Source organism: Salvia splendens, chromosome 10 (genome assembly GCF_004379255.2).
Source record: "Salvia splendens isolate huo1 chromosome 10, SspV2, whole genome shotgun sequence".
NCBI classification, from domain to species: Eukaryota; Viridiplantae; Streptophyta; class Magnoliopsida; order Lamiales; family Lamiaceae; genus Salvia; species Salvia splendens.
The window spans coordinates 10,670,844-10,694,626 of NC_056041.1; the positions used below are offsets into that span (position 1 = coordinate 10,670,844).

Below are 23,783 nucleotides of genomic sequence, written 5' to 3' on the forward strand. Positions count from 1 at the left end.
ATTGAATTGCACAATTCATCAACTCGCAACAAATATAAATTGACCCCATAACATTTATTGCAGATAACATAAAAAATTGCCATTGAAATATTATAACAAAATAACTGCAAAGTTACAAAAACTAAACTATTAAAAATCATTGCAACATTGGGCATGGTCCGAATGGTGAAAGATTAAGATTAATTGAAATACAGGTGAAAGATTAAGATGGGATCACCCCCTTTATCATAACCGTGACTAAATCTTAATTGCAACATAAAATTCAGATTCACGGGATTGATCTAGTGATTTTAAATGCTTAATTAACTACAACAACGTAGCTTACTGATACGTGAAATTACATTATACTAGTAACATTCAATTATGACAATTTCCCTTTTCTATCTTTCATGCCCGTTGTCTCCCCCTCACTATCTGCTCTTCGAAAATAAACTAACACGTCAACAATTAAGAATATATATGAATTATTATTTTTTCACAAATGGAGTATATAATTGTGTTGATTTATTGTGGGCTCAAACTACAATTCAATCTTTTCATGGAATTTTCTTCATGAGAACACATAATTAAGATTTTTCTAAAAATATTTAGAAAATTATCTTTAATTTGGTATAATATGAAAAAATGCTTTTAAAAAGTAGTAGTACCATCATATACTTACCTCATCAAAACACGCAACTTGTATTTATAGCTTTGACTAAATAAAGCAAAGAATTATATAACACGTAATTTCATTTTATATCCGAAACCTATGGAGACAGACGATCATACGAATATATGATTAAGCCTAGGACTGAAGAAAATTGTTATCCTAAAATTTTCAAAGTGTCCATAAAATAATACTCCTCGAATATTTGATTTATTATAAGGTATGGAATAAAATAAAGAATTCCTCGAATTTTCAAAAGTCCAAATTATGGCTCGAGAAAGAAATATCTCGAGATTCTATTCTTTATTTTCTCCCGATCACGTACTTAAAAAAGATTCCTCCCTTTCGTTTTATATAGTACTATTTGCCTTATTATTATTATATACTCAATAATTCTTTATCTCCACTCACCATTTTTTATTCATTTTATCGTCCAATATACATGCTGCTGATATGCACACAATTAGGTCAACTCATTTACTTAAGAATGACCGACGGACGAATCGAATTGCACAATTACTCAATCCCATTTAAAAAAATAAAAATATACCAATAATTGAAATTTGAAACAGATCCAAATAAATTGACTAGCACTATATGCACCTAATTTGTTACCTCTTCCCTTCGTCCTACTTAAGATATCTTCAATTAATACACCCAACTACTATTTTCCACTCCTATTAAAATATTCATCTCTCTTTCTCTCTCTATTTTAATACTTACATCCACATTTTTCTCTTTCCAATTAAACACATTAACTAACGGCTTTTAAAATCCTGTGCTGGCCAAGGAACATGTCATCTTAGCGGGGATAAAGGGAGTAGTATTCTATAATTCTACTAACTGATTAATTAAATTATAAAAATAATTATTAAGTGTGGCAAAAGGTGAAAAGGGCATATACAGTCAGCCGCTTTTTTCCCTCCGTTGCATAGCTTAGCCTTTTATATTTTTATTTCAGTTTTTTTAGCTCACTTTTTTTTTCTGATTCATCCTAACTGCTCTCTCTCTCTCTCTCTCAATCTCACACACAACACACACACTCTCTCTCATTCTCTCTCATCTCTATAGTTTATGCAATAAATGGTGTTTCGGGTGCTAAAAAGCCCATTAACAGCCCATTCTTTCATGATTTCTTTCTCCTCTTCTTGGTAATTGCAATCTCGCTGTGTTTGTGCGTGAGTGGGGCCTTCACATGGCTGCGCAAACGTAAACGTATTGCTACGATTTTCTATTCAGGATTTCGAATGTGTTTTTGTTGTTGAGAGCTCTAGCAATTTCTTCTATGGAGGCTTCCGCTTTGGAGGGTAAATAAAGATCCTTCCTTTTTCTGCAAAACTTGTTTTATTCGCTGTTGTTTGCGGAGCATTTTCGATACTTTTTATGCGAAGCGTATTTTGCTGTATTTTCGATATAATGGGTCATTGAATTCTCGGTCGATCTGCTTGACGAGTCTGATTTCAGGCGTGAATTAATGTCTTGATGAGATTCGAGTTTTTTTTCGTTTAGCGACGAAATCCCCACAGAGAGAGAAAGAGAAAGAGACACGCATGCTACAACACACACAAACACGCACTCCATTATTGCTTTTTTTCCTTTTTCTATTGATAGCTTGCCTTCTGATTGTCAGATAAATGTATAAATATTTATGAACTATACCTACTGCGTGTGTGTGTGTGTGTGTTTGGCTTTTATCACCCCACCTTTCAATAATTCCAACTGTGCTTATAATAAGGATACAAAGGACTGGTGATGGAGGTGAAAATGCCAACCATTTTCCAGCTGTTAATTGTTTTTCCAATCATGGAGTGTGCTAGATTAGCTGAGATGGATGATTAAATGTTTGATTCCTAGTTGACAAGTTGGTGCTTTTGTGCTTAAAATGTTCTGTTTGTTGCTTAGTTTGTGGGGGTGCATTACAGAGTCAAGGATGAAGTTTTGATGCTTCTAAATTACTTTTGGTATTATTTGGGAAGAACTTTATACTCGAATCAATTTCTTCATTGTTGGTTGCCCCCCTTTTGACATATTCTATGTTGACTTGTTTATGGGTCTCCTTGTTCACATGAGCCGTAGCTTTTCCAACTTTACTATGCAATTTGGCATCCTTTGACTTTGCTTCAATGCGAACACATCGACGCTGTCGTGATGTGTGGTGAATCTTGATAGAGAGATGTGTTGCAGAGTCAAGCCAATGAGGTGTATGATATGGTCTACGCTAGAAACACACTTTTGGAGTTTTCTTGTTGGTTATTCTACGGTTCCTTTATTCTTTGATCTTCGTCTCATGTTTTCACTTACATTTCATGTATAGAAGCGATTGAAAAGCAGATGCACTTCAGTGGTTGACTTTATTATTGGCTTCCATAATGTGTTTTTTCCTGTGACTTTGGTGTAGGAATAAACTAACTCCTTATTTTGAGAGAGATATTTGAAGACTACTATCAATTGCTAGTTGATTCTTATTTCTTTTGGGATCCAGCACTAAACATTTGATTCACAAAACTGCAGGAAGTTTGAGTATGGAGCAGAAGAGGCAGCTAATCTACGAGGTTTCAACGTGGCCAGAGGGCGCATCTGAAATACTGCAGGCGTGGAGCCGGCAGGAGATACTGCAGGTCCTCTGTGTAGAGCTCGGGAAAGAAAGGAAGTACACTGGACTGACGAAGTCAAAACTAATAGAGAATCTTCTTAAGATCGTATGTGAAAAGAGATCACAGGAACCTGGGACTGCAAATGCTTCCGAAGTGCAGCCTTCATCAGAAAACGGTGAAAGGACTCACAAGAGGCAAAGGAAATCTGATCACCCGAATGGCTTGTCTGTTACTTCAAATAGTACTGCACCCATTATTATTGATGATGATTCAGGTAATAATACCATGTGTTGTAAAAACTCAGCTTGCAAGGCCAAAATGAATCACAATGATGTCTTCTGTAAGCGGTGTTCGTGCTGCATTTGTCATCAGTATGATGACAACAAGGACCCCGGCCTATGGTTGATTTGCAACTCAGACCCTCCATTTCGCGGGCTCTCATGTGGCATGTCTTGCCATCTTGAATGCGCATTACGACATGAGAATTCTGGCATCTCACAGGATAGGCAGGATAAAGGGCTCGATGGGAGCTTCTGTTGTGTATCTTGCGGAAAGGTGAATGATCTGCTCAGGTAAATGTATAGTCTTGCTTCTTGTTTGTTTTCTTGGTTTGCTGGTTTGTGTTATGTGATTAATTACACAGCATTATAAGATTAATATTCGTTTCAGACTTGCCTGAGAATCATTTTCAATATTGTCTTTCCTCCTACAAGAGTAGTGGTTGATCTGGTTTTGATTTTCGAAAGGCTCCTTCTGTCTCTGTTTGTGAACTTCTGTTGCATCCAATTATTTTCACGTTCATCTGTTTTATTTAAACTTTTGGCTTAGTTTATAAGTAATAGTTGTAACAATGTAGAAGAAATAGTGCAGTTCTTGGAGAAAGCAACTGATAGTAGCAAAGGATACGAGGCGCGTTGACATACTGTGCTATAGGCTCTCTTTGAGCCAAAAGATTCTTGCTGGTACGAAGCACTACCAGCACCTGTTCGGCATCATTGATGAAGCAGTGAAAAAGCTGGAAGAAGATGTAGGCCCTCTAACCGGTCTACCTGTGAAGAAGGCTCGAGGGATTGTGAACCGGCTCTCATCAGGCCCAGAAATTCAGAGGCTTTGTGCTTCTGCTTTGGAGTCTCTGGACTTTATGCTTTCTAACAGAGTTTCTGATATGTCTTCTGGTACGATCTCTCTCGCCCCCTCTCTCTATGCTTTCAAGTGGTCATCTGATGCATGCTTGTACAATGTAGGTTGCAATATACGTGGCCTGGAGCTTGTCAGGTTCGAAGACATCCGTGCTTCGTCTATCATGGTGATTCTAAATTCGGACGATTCTGATATGGGAGGCATCAATGGATACACCTTGTGGCACCGGAAAGCTGATGATAAAGACTATCCTGCAGAGCCTACTTGCAGATTGTTTAAACCGAACACTAAGTTCTTGCTTTCCGGGCTAGCTTCTGCAACGCAGTATATTCTCAAGGTTGTTGCCCTTGATAGGGATCGAGAGCCGGGCTTCTGTGAACTCCGATTTCAGACTCAAGACATGATGCCAAAGTCGAAAATCTTGGAAGTGGAAAGGAGTGAGAGCCCAGTCAACACCAACTGCAGCAGTCTGTCTAGTCCCTCTTCTGTCGAAGACGAGACAAACAACACCGTCCCTAGCAGCAACATCTCGGATCAGAGCCAGAGGGAGACAACGGCGTTGGCTGGGGATATAATCTCCCTACTGGATGAGGATTGCAGCAGGGCGAAAACCAGCTGCAGCCTGCCAGAATCAGACACATTGATGAAAAACAGCAACAAGGGATCGTTGGATGCTCAAATGGCTGAGGACACGAGCACTGACAACGGGTCCAACACACCTCCTAGGACAGGCCTAGAATGCGTTGCATATATGGACAGCTCGGAGGCTGGCCTGCCTATCACCCCTTGCAAATTTGAGAATGCGAAAGATGATGCTGGGAGGGGCAGCCGACCTAAAATTGGTGGGAAAGATGTCAAAACGAGAGGTGAGAGGGAGACGGAGCCTCAAGCAGGGAGCTCATCGAAGAAGAGGAACAGTGAGATGAGAGATGAGAAATGCAGCGGAATTGGAGACAAGGACTTTGAGTACTATGTGAAGGTGGTCCGTTGGCTGGAGCGCGAGGGCCACATTGAGACGGGCTTTCGCCAGAAATTCTTGACGTGGTACAGCCTGAGAGCGACGCCTCAGGAGGTACGCGTTGTGAAGGCATTCATCGATACGTTTGTTGAAGATCCCGAGTCTCTTGCTGGTCAGCTTGTCGATTCTTTCTCTGATATCGTTTCGAATAAGAGGTGTTTGACGATCCCTGCTGGATTTTGTACGAAGCTTTGGCACTGAGAGAGAGATCCAGAAAGCTTCAAAGGATTATGAGCATGTGAAATACAAGGAGGAATTTTTGTGATGCTTGATTCTTTGAATTTTAGAAAATTTCTTTGGCATTATTCTTCATTGAAACTGGCATCGTTTAAGTATTTTGATAGATAGGAGATTGACCTCTTATGATATATGATCACCTCATTTATTCTATGCAAATTCACTCTTATTGTGCATATATATATGCTATTCTCACTTGTTAAATTGGGTGATTTAACACCTGTTTTGTCCATTTTTGAATAATGATTGTATTAGTTTCTATTTAGATTTAAAGAAAAAACCATAACTATATTCCAAATATAAATAAATTTGAAACAAGTTATTTTAATTGTGAATTGTTATGAAATTTATGGTAAATTATCATATTGTATTTTCCAATAGAGTTTAGAGCCACTCATTTCGCTACACATTTCACCCAAACAAAGCTTTCAATTTTCAGTTGATCAAAGTTTTTGAAGTGAGAGAGAAATGCCAACGTTGAATTTGTTCACGAATGTTCCAGTTGACGGTGTGGTTGCTTCTGATATTCTCAAAGATGCGACTAAAGCGGTTGCCAAGATCATCGGCAAGCCAGAATCTGTAAGACCCTCACTTTCACCCGGTTAATTTCCTAACAAAATTCAACCTTTTGAAACTCCTCGTCGAATTTCACGTTTTTTCCGTGTTATATGCCGCCCGCTTTGTGTTCGACGATATTCCTCTGAAGGGTTGAAAGAAGCAACTTGTTTCTACTTTGAGATTCCAATCTATTGATTACCCGTTACTTTAACTGTATGATTTTCACGTATCATCGTCTTATAATGAATGCAAAACAAGACCATATTGCTTGCCTGTGACTTGGTGAGATTGGCTTATTTATTTTGTGGTTTTCCAAGATGGCCATTTTTGTTCAATCAAATGGCTGATTTGATGGATTTGAGGTGCAGTATGTGATGGTGCTAGTGAATGGAGGGGTGCCGATTTCATTTGGTGGGACAGAGGAGCCGGCTGCTTATGGCGAATTGATCTCCATTGGAGGTCTTGGCCCCACTGTCAATGCCAAACTTAGTTCAACCATAGCAGAGATTATTCAGACCAAGCTTTCCATCGACAGCTCTCGCTTTTATGTCAAGTTCTATGATGTTCAGGTATTCAATTCACATCCTGTTTTCAGAAAATGCTTAGCCATGGATGTGCGAGTGTTTTACATCTCTCACTGCCTTCCTCTTGTTTTTGTCTTCAAATGCTGATTCAGTTTCTATATTATGGCTCATAATTAACTTAATTTTCTCCATGTTTTGTCTAGCGATCTTTCTGTGGCTTCAACGGTTCAACCTTTTGACCCGAGCTTGACTTGTTGGAGGCGACCGATGGAAAGCTTGAATTCTAGTTCGAGCAGCCATGGTGATCTTGTGGAAGCTGTATTATCACATAATCACTTGTGTTTTCTTTTTCTCTGTATCATGTGACAGTTTGATATTCAATTTTTTACTTGTTTTTTCACCTTTGATCTGTCGAATTCTAAAAAGTTGTCCTCTCCATCCGCATTTTTTCGATTCAGTGATTGTTAGCAGTTCTACTATGTTCTTTCCCTGACTTTACTAAAGATAACACAACCCTATATGCTAAAAAAGGATTAAAAAGAATGGAGTATTATATTTTCAAACAATTTTCTGGAGTCTTGTAAAATAAGTGAAGAAGGGCCGAAGGGGAAGTGGAATGAGAAGAAAACGAATCCATCACCTTCTAAAGAACACAAGAATAGTTATCTTTACAACCTAATAACAACCAAGAAAACTGCATATCACCATGACTGTAAAAAAATTGAATGGATAACAAGATCAAGCAGTAATGTGCACAAGTAAATTAGTATTCTATTAGAGTTCTCACAAGATCAAGAAATGCTAGTGTAACGAACTGAATACATTGTTTACTACAAGAGGTAAGCACGCAAATAGGCTGTGTATAACTTCAATTCCACTTAAATCAACGAGCAGAATGCATTTGAATAACCATAATATAGTAAACAAATACAAAAAAAAACTGAACAAAAATGCAATTACTCATTTGGAAAACATAGTTCTCCGACCTACAATACCATTAGCTCGATTTCGTTTGCACCTTCTTCCGCCCCTTGATCTTGGTCGAGGGCCTCACCCTCTTCTTCAGCTTGGCCTTTTTCTTGGCAGGTGGAATCTCCACAACGGGCCCCGGAGGCACGCCCTTCTTCAATGCACTACCCCTCGGAGTAACTGATGGTGGCAACCTTAAACTCTCAGGAGGCAGAGGAGTCTGTGGCTTCCAAACCAAGTTGTTCTTCATGGAAAACCTAACCTTCTTAGCACTCTTCTCCACACTCTTTCCACCAGCATCATCTCCACTATCTGCGGTTCCATTGGTGTTCACATCACCAAGCTCCTCATCATGTACCAACTTCACCCTCTTTGCTCTCTTACTAGGTTTCTTGGCAATTACAGGTGTAGCAAATGAATCTGAATCTTTGTCACCTTCAGAATCCATTTCCGCAGCAACGATCTCAAACTGTTTCTGAAGATTCAATATCACATTTTCACTCAACTCATTTTCCATGTTATCGCTTAGAATATCGCCAGAACCACTATCCAATTCCATATTCTCAGAGGCAACATTTCCAACCAAATCACCATTTTCTTCAGCTCCATCAACCACTTCAGAAATTTTGTTTTCATCCTTTCTCTTCTTCTTCTTCTTCTTCTTCCTTTTCTTTTTCTTATCATCTCCATCTTTCTCCTTTTTCGCTTTCTTACTCTTCTTTTCCATTCCATTTTCCAACTGATCGTCACGAACCAGATCCTCATTTCCTTCCTGAGACCCTCCGTCCACATTATCCTTAAAAGCATCGAAATCAATGGGTATCAATTGTGGAACTTCTGCATCATCATCTTCATTATATTCAGGTATACCAATTTCAATGCCAGAGGATTCCAATTCCTTCTCCAACTTCAAAAACTGTTCATGCAGCCCCAAAACAACTTTCCTGTTCCCCTGAATGCAGTCAGCAGACGAAGTAACCTCATACAATTTTGCCGATAACCCCATCCTAAGCGCAACCACACCCAACAGAGCATTCCCATTGCTTTCACAATCCTCTCCCAACTTCTTCTTCGATAGGAGTTCTGTTCCCGCCTTAACCAGCTCATCAAACATGTTACTCTTCACCTTCCCTAACAAAATCTTATCAGTTCCCCTCATCAAAACTGCAAAAAATGGCCCCAAAATCAAATCAACCACCTCTTTCTGCACCGGAAACCCAACACCAGCTAACTCATCCAAAAACACAGACGCCACATGATAATTCACCCCATTCCCCTGCAATTTGTCATCCGCTAACAAGGCATCACTCTCCAGAACCCCAAAATATTCCCCTAAAACACCCACATCCCACTCCCTCAACCTCATTAAATCAAACAATGCTTTTACGAAACGGCGTATGAGCAAGTAGAACTTATCCAACCTCAGCCGGTCAATTCCTGGCCACTCGCGGCGAAGTGTAACCAGAAATCCGCGGAAAAACTCCAGAGAAACCGCCGGCTGCAGCGAATGAAACAGAGAAATTAATCGATCGATTAGAGCGACCTGATTGGGGGTCTTGTCGGCGTGCCATAGGCAGTAAAAAAGGCCTTTCCACAGCTTCCTAAAGTCGGAGTCTGAGAGCTGCTCTGATTGGGCGGCGAGCCATGACTGAAGCAGCCGCAGAGATTGAGATCGGACTGCGGTGCTGCACGAGGCCAAGTGCTTGATCAGAGTGGGGCCAGTAGCGGCGGCGAGAGCTGGAATCAAGGGTTTGGGTTCCCGACTTCTCTTCTTCATCGAGGATTAATGGTGGCGGTGTGGGGAGAGAGCAACTGCAGAAAATTTTCAAGGCGAGGCGCGCTAGGGTTTTTCGAGGGTTTGGTAGATTTTAGGGATTTTTTTTTCAATTTGTACAGTCGCGCGATTTACTAAGGGTATCCACAGTGGGGATAGCCCAGCCATAACCCAGCCACAAACTCCTCCTGGCACATTATCAATACTAAAAATCCTCGTGCCACATCAGAAATAGCCCAGCCATAGCCTAGCCATATCATAAATAGCTCAGCCACATCAATAGCCACATCACTAATAACACAATATACGGAATTTAATTTACGAGACATATACGGGAAACCTTAATAATACTATTTTAATTTTAAAAAAAGTACAATAAATTAAAAAGTACAATAAATTTTAAAAAGTACTAAAATTTTAAAAAAGTACATTAATAATAAAAATTACATTAAAAAAAAGTACATTTTACAAAATTACATAAATAAAAAAAACTAACTCCGAGCATTCCTCCGCGCCCATAACTCTTCAATTAAATCCTTTTGGAGTCGAATATGAGCTTCCGTTTGGCGCATGTCGGCATGTGCTTGGAGGAGGCCGGCTTCATCGTGAGGTACCCCACTCCGTGCGTTGGGGACGGCCACGCCGTGGCTTGGACCGTCTTCATTATCGTCGTTGGCCCAATCCGTTAGTTGTACACCTTCATCTTCGACAATCATGTTGTGCATGATAATACAGGCGTACATTATATCAGCAATGCAGTCGACGTGCCACAAACGCGTTGGACCCCTAACCGCCGCCCATCGAGCCTGGAGCACACCAAATGCGCGCTCCACGTCCTTGCGCGCGGACTCCTGCCGTGCCGCAAAGTAGCCCTTCTTCTCATCTCCTGGGCATCGGATCGTCTTCACAAAGACGTCTCCATCGGATCGTCTTCTTCACAAAGTGGTGCGAATGAAAATGAAGTGCAAATCGCGTATATATACTGTCTCGAAAATTTAAAAAACAAAAAAACCGCTGGGCGATCCCGACGCTGCAATGGCGCCGAGCGGATCGCCCAGCGCCCGTCGACCGCCTAGCGCTAGGCGATTTTTAATTCCGAAAAACCGCTCGGCGGTTTTCGGAAGCTGCAATGGTTCGCCTAGCGCCGGAACTCGGCTAGGCGGTGCGCTAGGCTCCATTGTGGATAGCCTAATAAACAAAAGGGGAAAATCTTAATTAGCAAAAAGGGCGATTTTATGGCATGTCTTTAATTGTCACAAGGCGAAACCACGGAATATTTAAAGCTTAAAACTACCTTATTTGATTTCAAATTTCAATATTGGTCGACCATTTAATTTAAACTCGCACACTTAAAATATAAACCGGAAAAATGAAATAACTACATGATCAATTAATGAGACTTGTCACTTGAGAATATTACAGAAATTAGATCGAAATTAGTCTAAAATTATGAAATAATACTATCTAAAACTTAATTAGAAGTCGATCAAAAAAAGCGTCAAAAATATAAACTAATCACACATGAATTTGCACTTTCTTTTTCTATATGGTTGCACCGCATCACGAACATAAAATTAAAGAAAACAGACAAAAACCAAAATATAAAATGGAGGGTATTTTTAAATTGCTCTTATATATTAGATAGTTAAAACTTATAATAATAATTAGGCGATAAATTAAATTTATTTAAAACATAACTGATTTTTTTATATTTGGGCGAAAATGTCGTTCGACTTATTCACAATTTATTTTCTATATTTGTAATCTCTCTTAATATTTTGTTTTTTTTTGAATTTTTGGTATAGCCAAAAAAAATTACTGTATCTGCTATTAATTGAGCGGGATATTGGTCTCTAAAACCATGAACTTTGCCTAAAATTTAGTATTTCCCATAAACTTTGAAATTAGTCTATAATATCATAAACTTTGCATTTTGTTTGGTATTTCTCAAACTCACTCAAATAAGTTATATCCATCAAATTCTTATTTTACGTAGGCAACCGTGATACGTTTTATGATATTTTAAATCACTTTTTATGTTTATAACATGTAAGATAAAAAGTCACGTTGAAAACCACGTTGATTTAATTGTATCAAGTATGATAAAAATGCCTCGTAAGTTAGTCAAATATAGTAATAGACATGCCGTGGGAAATACCAAACAAAGTGCAAAGTTTGTGATATTATATACCAATTTCAAAGTTCGTGGGAAATACCAAATTTTAGGCAAAGTTTATGATTTTAGAGACCAATTTCCCGAGCAATGGTTTTGTTACAATTATCACGAATTGAGACCCATATGTTTTGTAGTCCATCACCACGAATATTTTTGTTCACGAATTAATATTTTAGATTATTAAGTCATGGTATTAGTTTTTATTATGTAAGATGAGCTATCTTCTTACACTCTTATTATTTGGTAAATTCCATATTCATTCATATAATTATTAAGAGCATTATATTCACGACCCCAATCAGACGCCGTAAGATCGACGCCCCCATCGGTGCCTATTTGAGGCTGTAAAATAGGATGATGACGTGACATGAGGAAATTGGAGATAAGGTCTCTTACATATGAAGTGAATGCTCTAAGTTCTCAAATTCCTATAATTTAAACAAAAATGGTTGTATAATATCAATCAAGACAGTTTGATGTGCCATGTGTACCAAAATTTGTAAATTTAGTGATTCAGTTCAAATTACATGACAACCCTAGAAGATCAAAAACAAAAGTATTCAAAAACAAACTCAGAACTATAAACAAAGGAGTCCAAACATCAGACAAGTTTGTCTGTGATATCATTTACTATAAAACATAAAAAGAACACAACATAAACAAAGTTTTATAAACAGTATGTCTGTAGCTAGAGAAGTTGTCATTCTCAGTGTAGTCTAAAATCAGTTTTGGTGTAGTGCTGCTGTATCGTCTCAATGTCGAGCCCACGACTGACTTGACTTTCCCTTGAGCACGTGCAGCTCGTGCAGCCTAAACAACAATGTAAAACCAGGTTTTGATGAGAAGATGGCTTTCTTGGGAAGAAGAAGAAGAAGAAGAAAGAGTTAGTTTTGGGTGTTTGGTGAGTTGGTTACCTTGCAATTTCAGCGAGTTTCTTAGCCTGCTCCGTGATTCCAGACGCGATTTCAGACATTTCTGTGTGGTTGTTATTTTCGTTGAAGATGTTGTTGCTAATGCTTGCTTCTTCAGGTTGGTTCAGACCATGTAGAGGAGCCCTTTGTGCATGAGCCCACCGTGCCTCTATCTCCTCCATGTCAAAGTCTTTCTTCATTTTTTTAATTAACGACCGAAAATTGAACAGTATGTGATTTGATCCAAACATCCTATGCAGAAACAATTACTACTATTTGTGTTGTGTATAGAAATGCATACATACGTACCTTGTTCTCGTGCAAGTTTTGCCTGACGATGTAGCGTATGGAAAACTTGATTAGGTCTAGGAGCCCATAGAACATGGCGCTGTATATCCAGATAGCAACGGCCCATCCCCACCCGCACCCTTTCACTTTTGCAAAGGACCAATCCACATACACAGCGATAAGAGTTGCCACCTGCATAACCAACCAATAATCAGCTAGTTTCTTTGATCAAGTTCTATATGTATAAACGAGGTTTCTCACCAACTGTGCAACGACAAATGCGCAGACTAGGAGCATGCCAGGGCGCTCCAAGTAATTGGTGACGAAAACGATAGCCTGACTCACAATGCTGACTTGCAAGTAGAGAGCAGACATCATCTCAGCATCATTGTGTCTCATGCTTTTTACTCCAAATATAACCTGTGTTTTGAATTTTGATCAACAACACCAACTGATATACGTAGTACTACTACTTAGTAGTATTATAATCTATGGAGAAAGAAAGGGGGTGATTTTCTTACGGGAAAGAAGTCGGATTCATGCATCAACAAGAAGCAGACGACAGTCATCAGCAATGGCTGCATCAGTAGAATCAAGGGTTTGGGTTCCAGACTTATCTTCTTCATCGATTCGAGCAACTTCACAAAATTTTCAAGCTGGGTGGCGCACCAGGGTTTTTCGAGGGTTTGCTATATTTTAGGGCTTTTTGATTTTCAATTTGTTCAGTCCCACGATTTAACAAAAAAAAGGTGGAAATCTTAATTAGCAAAAAGGCTATTTTATGGTATGTTACCACGGCGAAACTGCACCATATTTAAAGCTTAATTACCTTATTTTCTTTCACTATATACGGAGTGATCGTCTCCGCTATTTAATTGATTGTAATACAAATTTAATTAAAATCTGGTAAGTTTTTGTATTAAATATTTTAATGTGTAAATATGTGAAGAGTAATTACAGAGAAGATTTTAAGGATCAAGATTAATTTTCTTGAATATAGAAGGGTTATTTGACTATAAATTCTTTCGGTGGATTGAACCGATGTCTCCCCTGAGCCGGGAAATTCTACTTCAGAGGACGCGGAAAGAAAAAGCCGAGTTCGAAGAAAGATGGAGATGTGCACACTTGAAGGCGATTTCTCTAGAAGAGAAACTGAAGGCGAAGATTGAAGAGTTCAATGATAAGCTTGAGAAGTGTGATGATATGATTGAAGATTGTGAAATTCTGAAATCGATGATTGAAGATTTCAGAAGGACCACTATAAAGTTGAAGCTCGTGATCTTCCTTTTGTGTGTTGTAATATTTGTCATCATTTAGTAACTCCATTATGTAGCTTTTGATGGTAGATTTGAACCCTTTTGGATGCTATTATGTATCTTTTGAAACTAGATTTCAACCCTTTTGGATGCTATTATGTTATGATTATCATGGCTTTCTTTCCTTGGCGATTGTGTTACATTATAAGCAAACACACACACAAGTAATAGAACAAGAGTAATAATCAAAGTAGAAAGAAGACACGAGTAATAGAACAAGAGTAATAATCAAAGTATATAGAAGACAATTGTTTCCAAAACACATCCGAAGTATTTCCAAAAGACACATCCAAAGTTTGATGGCAAAAAAACCAAAGTGTAGTTAGGGTTCAAACTATTTCCAAAGTGTTTCCAAACTGAGCTATAGTTAAAAACCATCACCGAGAATATAGTTTGATGGCAAAAAAGGCTCAGATACACCAATCAACTACTTAAATATTGATATCATGTGTTGATAAGCCTGACTGTGGTTCATTGGAGTGTGAGGAGGTTACTTTTGGGCGTCCTCGTTTTGGGCGTGCCGGCTGTGGATGTCCTGGCAGTGGCCGACATGCTGCTTGCTGTTGTGGGGGACCTGGCCGCTGGCGTGCTTTTTGTGGGTGGGCGGCGACCTGTTGCTGCTGCTACTGCTGGGGTGGGCGACGACCTGCTGCTGCTTCCGGGCGAGCTGTTGTTGCTGCTGCTGGTGGTGGGCGAGGTGCTGGTGGTGGTGGTGGTGGTGGTGGGTGAGGTGCTGCTGGTGCTGCTTGCTGTGGGCCGACTTGTGGTGCCACCTTGCGAGGACGACCTGGTTTACCCTAATAAGAACAAGTTCACAAAGTATTAAGGGTCACCAACTGTAAGTTTTTGTAGCAAGAATATTTTCAAAGTAAGTAAAATTAGCAACTTTCTCCTTTGGTGGCTTTGCAACTGGATTATTTTTGCATGATCTAGTATTGTGCCCATGCTGAAGGCGTCTCTGATAAGTCATCACACAGATCTTGTGAAGCTTGTGTGGCTTAGATGGATCCTTCTCAAATGGGTCTCTCTTCCTCAATTTCTTGGATCTCCCAGGTATCTTCTTAGCCGGAGGTGGCATGACTTTGTATCCTTCTGCCTCAGGCCACATATTCTCACCATTCAAAGGTGGAATGCCAAAGCTATGAGCCAACTTGTACTTCTCTATAGTATAGTACTCACTAACATATGATTCAACATTCTCGTTCAAGAATGTAATCACTGAACAAGCATTAATGCAAGGGATTCCCGTAATATCCCAGACCCTACACCCACAAGACCTTTTGGATGGTGTAACCACAAATCTGTGTTCTTCAAATGTCACCTCAAACAGACCCCCTAAAATAGGTGTTGTGATACAATAACGGCTCATATACATCACATCCTCCAATTTTTTCTTTATCCTCGGACACAATACATCATTACTATCACACACCTTATGCATTTTCCTATAACATCTCTCCATCAAAGAAGATCTATTGCCCTCTTACATGCTTATAGCATGCTTAGCCCTTGCATCCATAATGTATGCATTAAAGCTTTCACACACATTGTTCAAGATAGAATCACATTTCTGAATTGGAGTGATGAAAACCTTACAGAATTTGGTCATATTTCTGGTCATTAGAAGAGCAAATGCATCAGGAATTTCCTTCTCAAATTCATTGCATGTAGCCCGGTATTCCTCAACATATGTGCTTCTAACCACTCCCCAGAAAAGCCTCTTAAGTGCTGGGGCCTTGTGAGGCTTCTTCAAATTTGAATACACATGCCTTGCACAATTTTTATGCTCGGCTAATGACCAGAAATGCAATGAATTTGAATTTTATGCTCGGCCAGAGGAATAAATTCCTTAACAGCATTATCCAAGCCCTGAAATTAACAAACTTTGTTAAGAGTATTTAAATTTGTAAGGATTCATAGTGTTTGGTCTAATAAGTACCTTTTGCTGGACACTGATTATGGTGATTCCAACACCATTTCCCAAATCCAAATCTTCAGCAAGAATGCCCAGGAACCATTTCCAGTTGACTTCATTCTCAGCCTGAACAACCGCCCATGCAATTAGGAACATTTCATTGTTCCCATAACTTCCACGGTCAGTATAGCACATCCTAAGTAAGTCTTCAGAAATACACCATCTAACCCTATTACTCTTCTGTAGCCCAACATTAAACCCTTCCTCAACCCACTGAACCCAATGTAAATACCCTTGAACATAGACCGAATGCCAACATCAATCTCAAATCTTCCTTCTTTGTCTACCCTCATTAACTCAAGAACATAACTTCTAAGCTTTGCATAATGCTCTTCCACCGATCCTGTCAGCAACTCAATAATCTTCCTCTTAGCATTGTACAACTTCCACTTTGATGCATCATGTGCAAACCTCTGCACCAAGTCTGCCCTGAGCTCATTCACAATTGTGTCAGGCTTAAGCCTAAACATGTTCAAATACCTTCTTGCAATCCAATTTGCTGAAACTATCTCATTTTTCATGTTCCTAGAGAAAGTATGTTCATACTCCACTCTTGACAGTAGAAATGCACCAACAGTGCTATTGAAACTCTCATAGCACCTCCACTTGCACGGTTTCTTACATTTAGCTTCCACTTGGGTCTTACTGGCCAGTTTAAAGCTTATTTCCCAACCATTTTCAATAGCATTATAGGTCAAAGCATCCCTAACTTGGAATCCATCCAGAAATCTCATCCCAGATGTAACTTTCAATGTCTGTGGTCACACCTAGGATCATACACACGCCTCCGATGTCTTTCTCTGATCCTTAAACGAATATCCTCCTCATCGGTGGAATTAGAGACAAATCCCTGTCAGAATCTACATAATCTGAATCACCACATCCATTTGTAGTTTTGTTGCCTCCAGCACTTGGAACAATACCATTAAAGAGATCATTAGTTATGACCCTCAAATTTGATTTCTTAAATTTGTCTCTTGACAGGATATATTCACCATCATCTGAGATAAATCCATCCAAGCTGGAGTAATCTGTGTATTCTTCTCTGTCAGTAGATGGAATGTAGCTCCCATCATCAAACTCATCCCATTCATCATACTCTTTATCCCCCTCTTCATCTCCCTTCCCCAAGCCAGGCCCCTCTTCCTCTCCATTCTCCATGTCATGCCCATAATCCTCTCCCTCAAACTCATCCTGTCTTTCTGAATCATCCTCATCACCTCCATCATAGTCTCCCTCAGCCTCATCTATTTCTTCGGGGAAAAATTCATCAGCTTCTTTTCCTTCAACACTGCCCTCAGCTTCTTCCACTTGTGGTTCACCAAGATCTCCACCAACAACATACACATGCAGTACACATATTCTTAATTGAAGATATGACAGCATGACCATGACATCCTTGTCATCCTTTATGTCTTATCATTTTCATACTCTTTGGCACCTTAAATGCAACCCTACTCCACTTAGCATAACCCAACTTCTTAATCTCATCAATCAAATCCAAAAAACCAAATCTGTCTGCATCAAAGTGGGATTTTTGTGTTTCATCCCCACCAATATATACCTCCAACGATCCATCTTGCACCAGATTTCCACCATGATGGAATTGTATACTAAAATCATCCCTGCAAAGAGGAAAAATCACCAAAGTCAATGCTAGACAATATATATTCATTTCCAACTACACAAAATCAGAACAATATTTGCACAACGCGCAACCCAAAACCCTAGACAATCCAAATGCACAAAAAACCCTAGTTAACAACCCAAATGCACAAAAAAATCCTAGATAAAACCCTAATGCACAAAACCAGACAAAAACCCTAAAGAAATATTTTTTATCTTGTTTTAAAAAGAAACACTGTATAAAACCCTACACAATAAATTCTGGTCACATGCTCACCAAGTGGGGACTGAGACATCCGACAAACACATAATAATTTCAATTGTTTAAATGAAAGTGGGGACATTGTCGAAAAAGACCGCACCTGTGCGACATGCCGACAATCGGGACCACACGAGTAAAAAAACCCGACCAACTTCCACCTACTTCGAGAATCCACGATTAACGCGGAAATCACCACTCCCCGCACACACCTTCCTCGCGAATCGAATAATCGGACCTTTGGCGGACGAAAATCCCCAAATATGCGAGAGGAAAGTGAAGAAGAAGAAGAAGAAGAAGAAGAAGAAGAAGAAGAAGAAGAAGAAGAAGAAGAAGAAGAAGAAAAAGCCCTAACTTTATGTTTGTCGGTTTTTGAGGAATTTGTTTAAGTGTTGGGTGTGTGAATTGTTTTAAGTATTGGGTGTGTGAATAAAAGTTGTGTTTTGTTTAAATAAAAGTTGTCATTTGCAAAAAAATAACAATTGTGACTGTATGTATTATTCTGCCAAATAAGATCCAAGTAATCACTTTTAATGACAAATAGGATTAAAATTGACACGTAGACACCCGGGTTTGGCCGTTGACCCGCCGGGGGATAAACCTAACGACCTGAAAGTTTTTAGTTTAAAAACCAATCTCATAGTTCATGGGAAAAACCGGAATTCGGGGAAATTTTTGGTTTTAAAAGCCAAAAACCCTTTGAAATTTGTACAATATTTAGAGTTTGCAGTTGATTACATCCCTATAATTATACATACATATTTATCATTTTTCTATTGTAGAAAAGTAGTTTAAAATTATGAAATAAAATTTAAAACTTAGCAGTGGTGAAACATAATTATGCCCTATAAATCTGTCATTTTCATTTTTCTCATGTCAAGTTAGTATTATCATCGGGACCAAACACCTGCAATGGTCCGTCTTATAAATTTGCTCATCCCATTCCGCGTCACCGCCATTTTTTATTTTTTGTACTTTTTGTTAAGTTACCAAATAAAATAAACTAAACTATCAAAATAATATAATATGAAAATCTTCATCATATTAAAATACCGAAAAAATATAATTAGAAACAAACTTTAAAAAGTACAAATATGTTTCAATGGCTACGTGCCCAAATTTTTCAATCATATCGCGTTGGAGGTGATTATGGACTTGTTCCTCGCGGGGATTAACAAAGGCACGAAGAATGTGACTGCAGCCGTGCGGTAAACCGTCAGCCCCCACTGTGGCTCATCGACAAAGTAGTCCGAGTACAGCCGTTGGGCAACCACGATGGCACACAGAAGACCCGCTGCCGATGCCGCCGGATTGGCCTAGGGACCGACGGATGTTCTTCACATCGTCGTTCCTCTACGTGCAATGCGTAGTCCAACATGGCTCGCTCTAAGAGCTCATGTATCTCGTCATCGTCGTTGTCGCCGACATTCATTTCGAGTAGAGAGAGAAGTGGGTGTGGGTGAAATGGAAGAAGGGGTATTTATACTGTGAATTTTGAAATTAAAAAAATGCTGCGATCGACGGTCGATGCTGCAATGTTGAGCTTATTAGTATGTTATTGGTGTTTCCTTTTCAAGATTTGTTAGACATTCGTAATTTAATGTAAAAGGCTACTGCCATTTTTAGCACCAAAAATTATTCACAATATTTTTTTCCTATATTTGTAATCTCTCTTCAGTCTATATATCTTTGAATTCTTTGTAATGCCAAAAAATTAATTGAGCAATGGAAACATACTAAAATTGTGTTTCAAGAAAACAAAAAACTTCATTAAACTCATCAAAGGAGTCCAAACATCAGACAAGTTTGTCTATGATATCACTTATAAAACATGAAAGGAAAACAACATAAAAGTATTATATATATGTCTCAATTCCTCCAAATAGGAAGAGCTCTTATCCATAACTAGCTAGAGAAGTCTCTGCCATTCTCCATGTGCTCCTAAATCAGGTGGTGAAGAACTCCTCAGACAGTGTAGTGCTGCTGCATCGTCTCAATGTTGAGCCCCTTTAGTTTCACAACTGACTCAACGTGCCCCTTGAGCGTGTGCAGCTCGCGCAGCCTAAACAACAATGCATAACCAGATTATGATCAGAATATGACTTTCTTAGCAAGAATTTAGGCTTTTTCTGAGTTATGGTCACCTTGCAATTTCAGCGCGTTTCATAGCCTGCTCCGCGATTTCAGACAGCTCCCTGTAGTTGTTCTTTTCGTTTAATATGTTGCTGGTAGCTTCTTCGGGTTGGTTCAGACCATGCAGGGTCCTCTGTGCATGAGCCCACTGTGCCTCTCTCTCCTCCTTGCCAAAGTCTTTCTTGGAGGTGAAAGCAGTCTATTTTTTTATGAACCAAAATTCAACAATATGTGATTGATTTGATCCAATCATCCTATGCAGAAACAATTATTGTGTGTGTTGTGTCTAGAAATGCATACCTTGTTCTCGTACAAGTTTTGCCTTGCCCTTCCGCTCAAGATGTATCGTATGGCAAACTTCATTAGGTCGAGAGGCACATAAAACATCGCGCTGTATATCCAGATCACACCGGCCCATCCCCACCCGCATCCCTTCACTTTTGCAAACGACCAATCCGCGTACACAGCAATAAGAGTTGCCACCTGTATAACCAATAATCAGATAGTTTCATAAGAATAGAAAATGAAATCTTTATGTTTGGTGGGGCTTATAAACGAGGTTTCTCACCTGTTGTGCGATGACGAAGGCGCTCATGAGGAGCATGCCAGGGCGCTCCACATAAGACCAGCTGCGCGATCTGGTGACGAAAATGAGGGCTTGGCTCACAATGCTCACTTGTAAGTAGAGAGCAGACATCATCTCAGCACCATTGTGTCTCATGCTTTTCACTCCAAATTTCTCCTGTGTTTCGATCAACAACACCAAATAGATTCACATATTTGTGGAGGGCTTGTGCTAGTATTGATCTATGGAGAAAGAGGGTGATTTTCTCACGGGAAAGAAGTCGGATTCATGCATCAACCAGAAGAAGACGACAGTCATAAACGCAAGATAGCCTCCTAGTGCAACGCCTGTAGCAAAGATCTCTTTCAATTTCCAGCTATCTGGCAGTGGAGATGGCTTCACTCTATCCTTGGAAATCGTCATAATTGTGCCTGATAACGCAGAAATCCGAACCATTAATCTCCGTACAGTATGATAACAGACTCCAAGCAATCAAATCAAGACACCACAAATTCATTACCGTCGTTCAAGATGGCAATGATCAAAACCATGAAGGGGGAGAAGTCGAACATCCAGATCAAAGAAATGAGCATGAATCCAAACTGCAAACAAAGGATTTCATATCAAGCCAACTCCTACATACAGAGATAACGATAAAAATAAAAGCAAAGCATAATTAACAAACTTACCACTATACGAATGGTGATGGAAACTGCGTATATCTGTCAAGAAATACACAGGCATCAATAAACATTCGCATAAAACTGAAGATGAAGAGGGCTAAAAACTAACAGTGTAGTTCTTCATTCTCTGGAAAATAGCTCTACTTGTCAAGACTGCGTTAATGATGACACTAAGCCCAGGCTCAGTGAGCACAATATCAGAAGCGCCTCTTGCTGCATCGGTGGCATCTGCAACAGCAATACCAATATCCGCCTTCTTCAACGCTGGTGTATCGTTCACACCATCTCCTGTCATGCCAACAATGTGCTTCCTCTCCTGCAACTTCTTCACGATCTCATACTTGTGCTCTGAATCACATCAGCCAAGTTTAAAACCCGACATTAAAAATGAAGCTCCAATGATCGTTTCATCATATCTACTCAATAAACACACCTGGGAACACTCCTGCAAAGCCATCCGCCTTCTCAATCAGTTCTTCTATAGGAAGTCCACCTATGGACTCGTCCTTGTGTTGGCCTAATAGAGAAGCGGAAGGGTACATGTTCACTCCCATCCCAAGCCTACGCCCCGTCTCCTTAGCAATAGCAAGCTGATCACCTAAAACAAGATAAATACATAAATCATCAGTTCAAAATTATAATAATCACTCTCCCAAGCAGACCACACTAACCAGTGATCATCTTCACGTTCACACCAAGGTGGAGAGCTCTACGGATAGTCTCTGCACTGTCGTGCCTAGGAGGATCAAAGAGTGACAAGAGCGCCCGACAAACTCCCAAGGACCACCGATCGAGGCTCTCCTTGGATCTCTCCGGCACTTGCTGAAAAACATCAACCATTTTTGTCACAGCCGAAACATGGTAACATTCATACACTAAATAGACAAGTTATAAGATTAAAGAACCTGTCTAGCAACAGCAAGAGACCGTAGGCCACGCTCAGCGAATTTGTTGATGACGCCGTGAACCTTCTTCTTGAAATCCTCCCTGCAGTTGCACAGGGTGAGGATCTGCTCCGGAGCCCCCTTGCTAGCTCGATGCCAGTTCCCGTTGTTATCAATGTATGTGAGAGCAGTCCTCTTATCCACAGGGTTGAACGGGAAGAAATGCACCTCCCTTATCCCAGCTCGAGCCTATCATCAACAATACATTAGCTTTGAATTCATAAACAGAAAACCAAGAGAAAAAAAAAACAAACCTCTTTGGGATCAGAAAGAGTTTCAACAATGGCTGCATCAATAGCGTCCTGATTCTCCGTCCTGGAGGCTCTGGCCGCGAGGAGAAGGACATGATCAGCATCGGCGCCCTTGGCGAAGACTTCAATGAGAGATTTATCGACAGTGAGCTTGTTGAGAGTGAGCGTCCCTGTTTTGTCACTGCAGAGGACGTTCATCCCGGCCAGCTTCTCGATGGCTGTCATCCGCTTCGTGATGGCGCCCTGCTGCGAAAGGCGGTGGGATCCGATGGCCATGGTCACAGACAGCACTGTGGGCATGGCGATGGGGATGCCACCGATGAGTAACACTAGAAGATTATCAATTCCGTTTCGATAGCTGCAGCGCTGGATGGGGTACATCACGATGATCTCCGCCAGCATACCAACAGCGATGGAGCAGATGCAGAAGTTTCCTCTAGCTGTGAGGACCTTCTGGAAATGGCCTACTTGGTGAGTGCTGTCGACAAGATGCGCTGCCTCCCGAAGAAGGTGTGGACGCCGGTGGCGATGACGACAGCCTCGATCTCGCCCTGCTTGCACGTCGACCCAGAGAAGACCTCGTCGTAGGGGTGCTTAGTCACGGGGAGGGACTCCCGTGAGGGCCGACTGGTCAACCTGTTGGCAAGTGAAAGAAAATAAATACTATAACAATATCTCGCGTCAATGTAAACAGAAAACTAAAACCACTATATAGAATCAGTCATCCAATCACCAATTGGTTTTAGGAACACAGACCTCGAGAGGATCCCCTTCAAGGAGACGGGCGTCGGCCGGGATGATGTCACCGAGCTTGATGCTGATGATGTCGCCGGGGACGAGAATGGCTGCCTCCTGCTCGCTCCATTTGGCGTCTCTGAGGACCTTGGTTTTGGGGGCGAGGCCAGCCATGAGAGCGGCCGCGGCATTACCTGTTGGCAAATGAAATTAAAAATAAAATAAAAACAATTGTAACAATATCAACTGAAACCAGTATATAAGTCTAATGAACTCCTATAGATTGGTATGATTAATTACCGGCGTTGTTCTCTTCGAAGAAACTGATGGCGGAGTTGATGAGGAGAAGGCAGACGATGCCGACGAAGTCCTGCCAGTCGGGGGGCATGCCTTGGCAGTTGGCGAGGACGATGGCCATGAGGGCGGCGGCTTCCATCACCCATGAGAGAGGGTTCCAC

General features: G+C 40.3%; 5 protein-coding genes and 1 pseudogene across 5 annotated transcripts; 2 read left to right on the top strand and 4 right to left on the bottom strand.

The window, feature by feature from the left end:
• Positions 1 to 1,620: 1,620 nt before the first annotated feature.
• Positions 1,621 to 5,816, top strand: LOC121753379 (VIN3-like protein 2). The gene is made up of 4 exons (XM_042148670.1): positions 1,621 to 1,956; positions 3,161 to 3,815; positions 4,114 to 4,418; positions 4,488 to 5,816. Exons 1-4 carry the CDS (start codon positions 1,935 to 1,937, stop codon positions 5,600 to 5,602), a joined length of 2,097 nt encoding a protein of 698 aa, XP_042004604.1. The 5' UTR covers positions 1,621 to 1,934; the 3' UTR covers positions 5,603 to 5,816.
• A 131-nt stretch (positions 5,817 to 5,947) lies between these two features.
• LOC121753382 (macrophage migration inhibitory factor homolog) lies at positions 5,948 to 7,199 on the top strand. Its single transcript, XM_042148672.1, has 3 exons — positions 5,948 to 6,217; positions 6,565 to 6,765; positions 6,924 to 7,199. Exons 1-3 carry the CDS (start codon positions 6,107 to 6,109, stop codon positions 6,957 to 6,959), a joined length of 348 nt encoding a protein of 115 aa, XP_042004606.1. The 5' UTR covers positions 5,948 to 6,106; the 3' UTR covers positions 6,960 to 7,199.
• A 267-nt stretch (positions 7,200 to 7,466) lies between these two features.
• LOC121753380 (ribosomal RNA processing protein 1 homolog) lies at positions 7,467 to 9,564 on the bottom strand. The gene has a single exon (XM_042148671.1). It carries the CDS (start codon positions 9,464 to 9,466, stop codon positions 7,718 to 7,720), a length of 1,749 nt encoding a protein of 582 aa, XP_042004605.1. The 5' UTR covers positions 9,467 to 9,564; the 3' UTR covers positions 7,467 to 7,717.
• Positions 9,565 to 12,375: 2,811 nt separating this feature from the next.
• Positions 12,376 to 13,464, bottom strand: LOC121752602 (plasma membrane ATPase 4-like). The gene is made up of 5 exons (XM_042147723.1): positions 13,360 to 13,464; positions 13,100 to 13,258; positions 12,824 to 13,030; positions 12,554 to 12,744; positions 12,376 to 12,449 (listed from the first exon to the last, which is right to left on the bottom strand). Exons 1-5 carry the CDS (start codon positions 13,462 to 13,464, stop codon positions 12,392 to 12,394), a joined length of 720 nt encoding a protein of 239 aa, XP_042003657.1. The 3' UTR covers positions 12,376 to 12,391.
• Positions 13,465 to 14,983: 1,519 nt separating this feature from the next.
• LOC121752603 lies at positions 14,984 to 15,595 on the bottom strand. The gene has a single exon (XM_042147724.1). It carries the CDS (start codon positions 15,593 to 15,595, stop codon positions 14,984 to 14,986), a length of 612 nt encoding a protein of 203 aa, XP_042003658.1.
• A 4,324-nt stretch (positions 15,596 to 19,919) lies between these two features.
• On the bottom strand, positions 19,920 to 23,499 carry LOC121751941 (annotated as a pseudogene).
• Between the last annotated feature and the right edge of the window lie 284 nt (positions 23,500 to 23,783).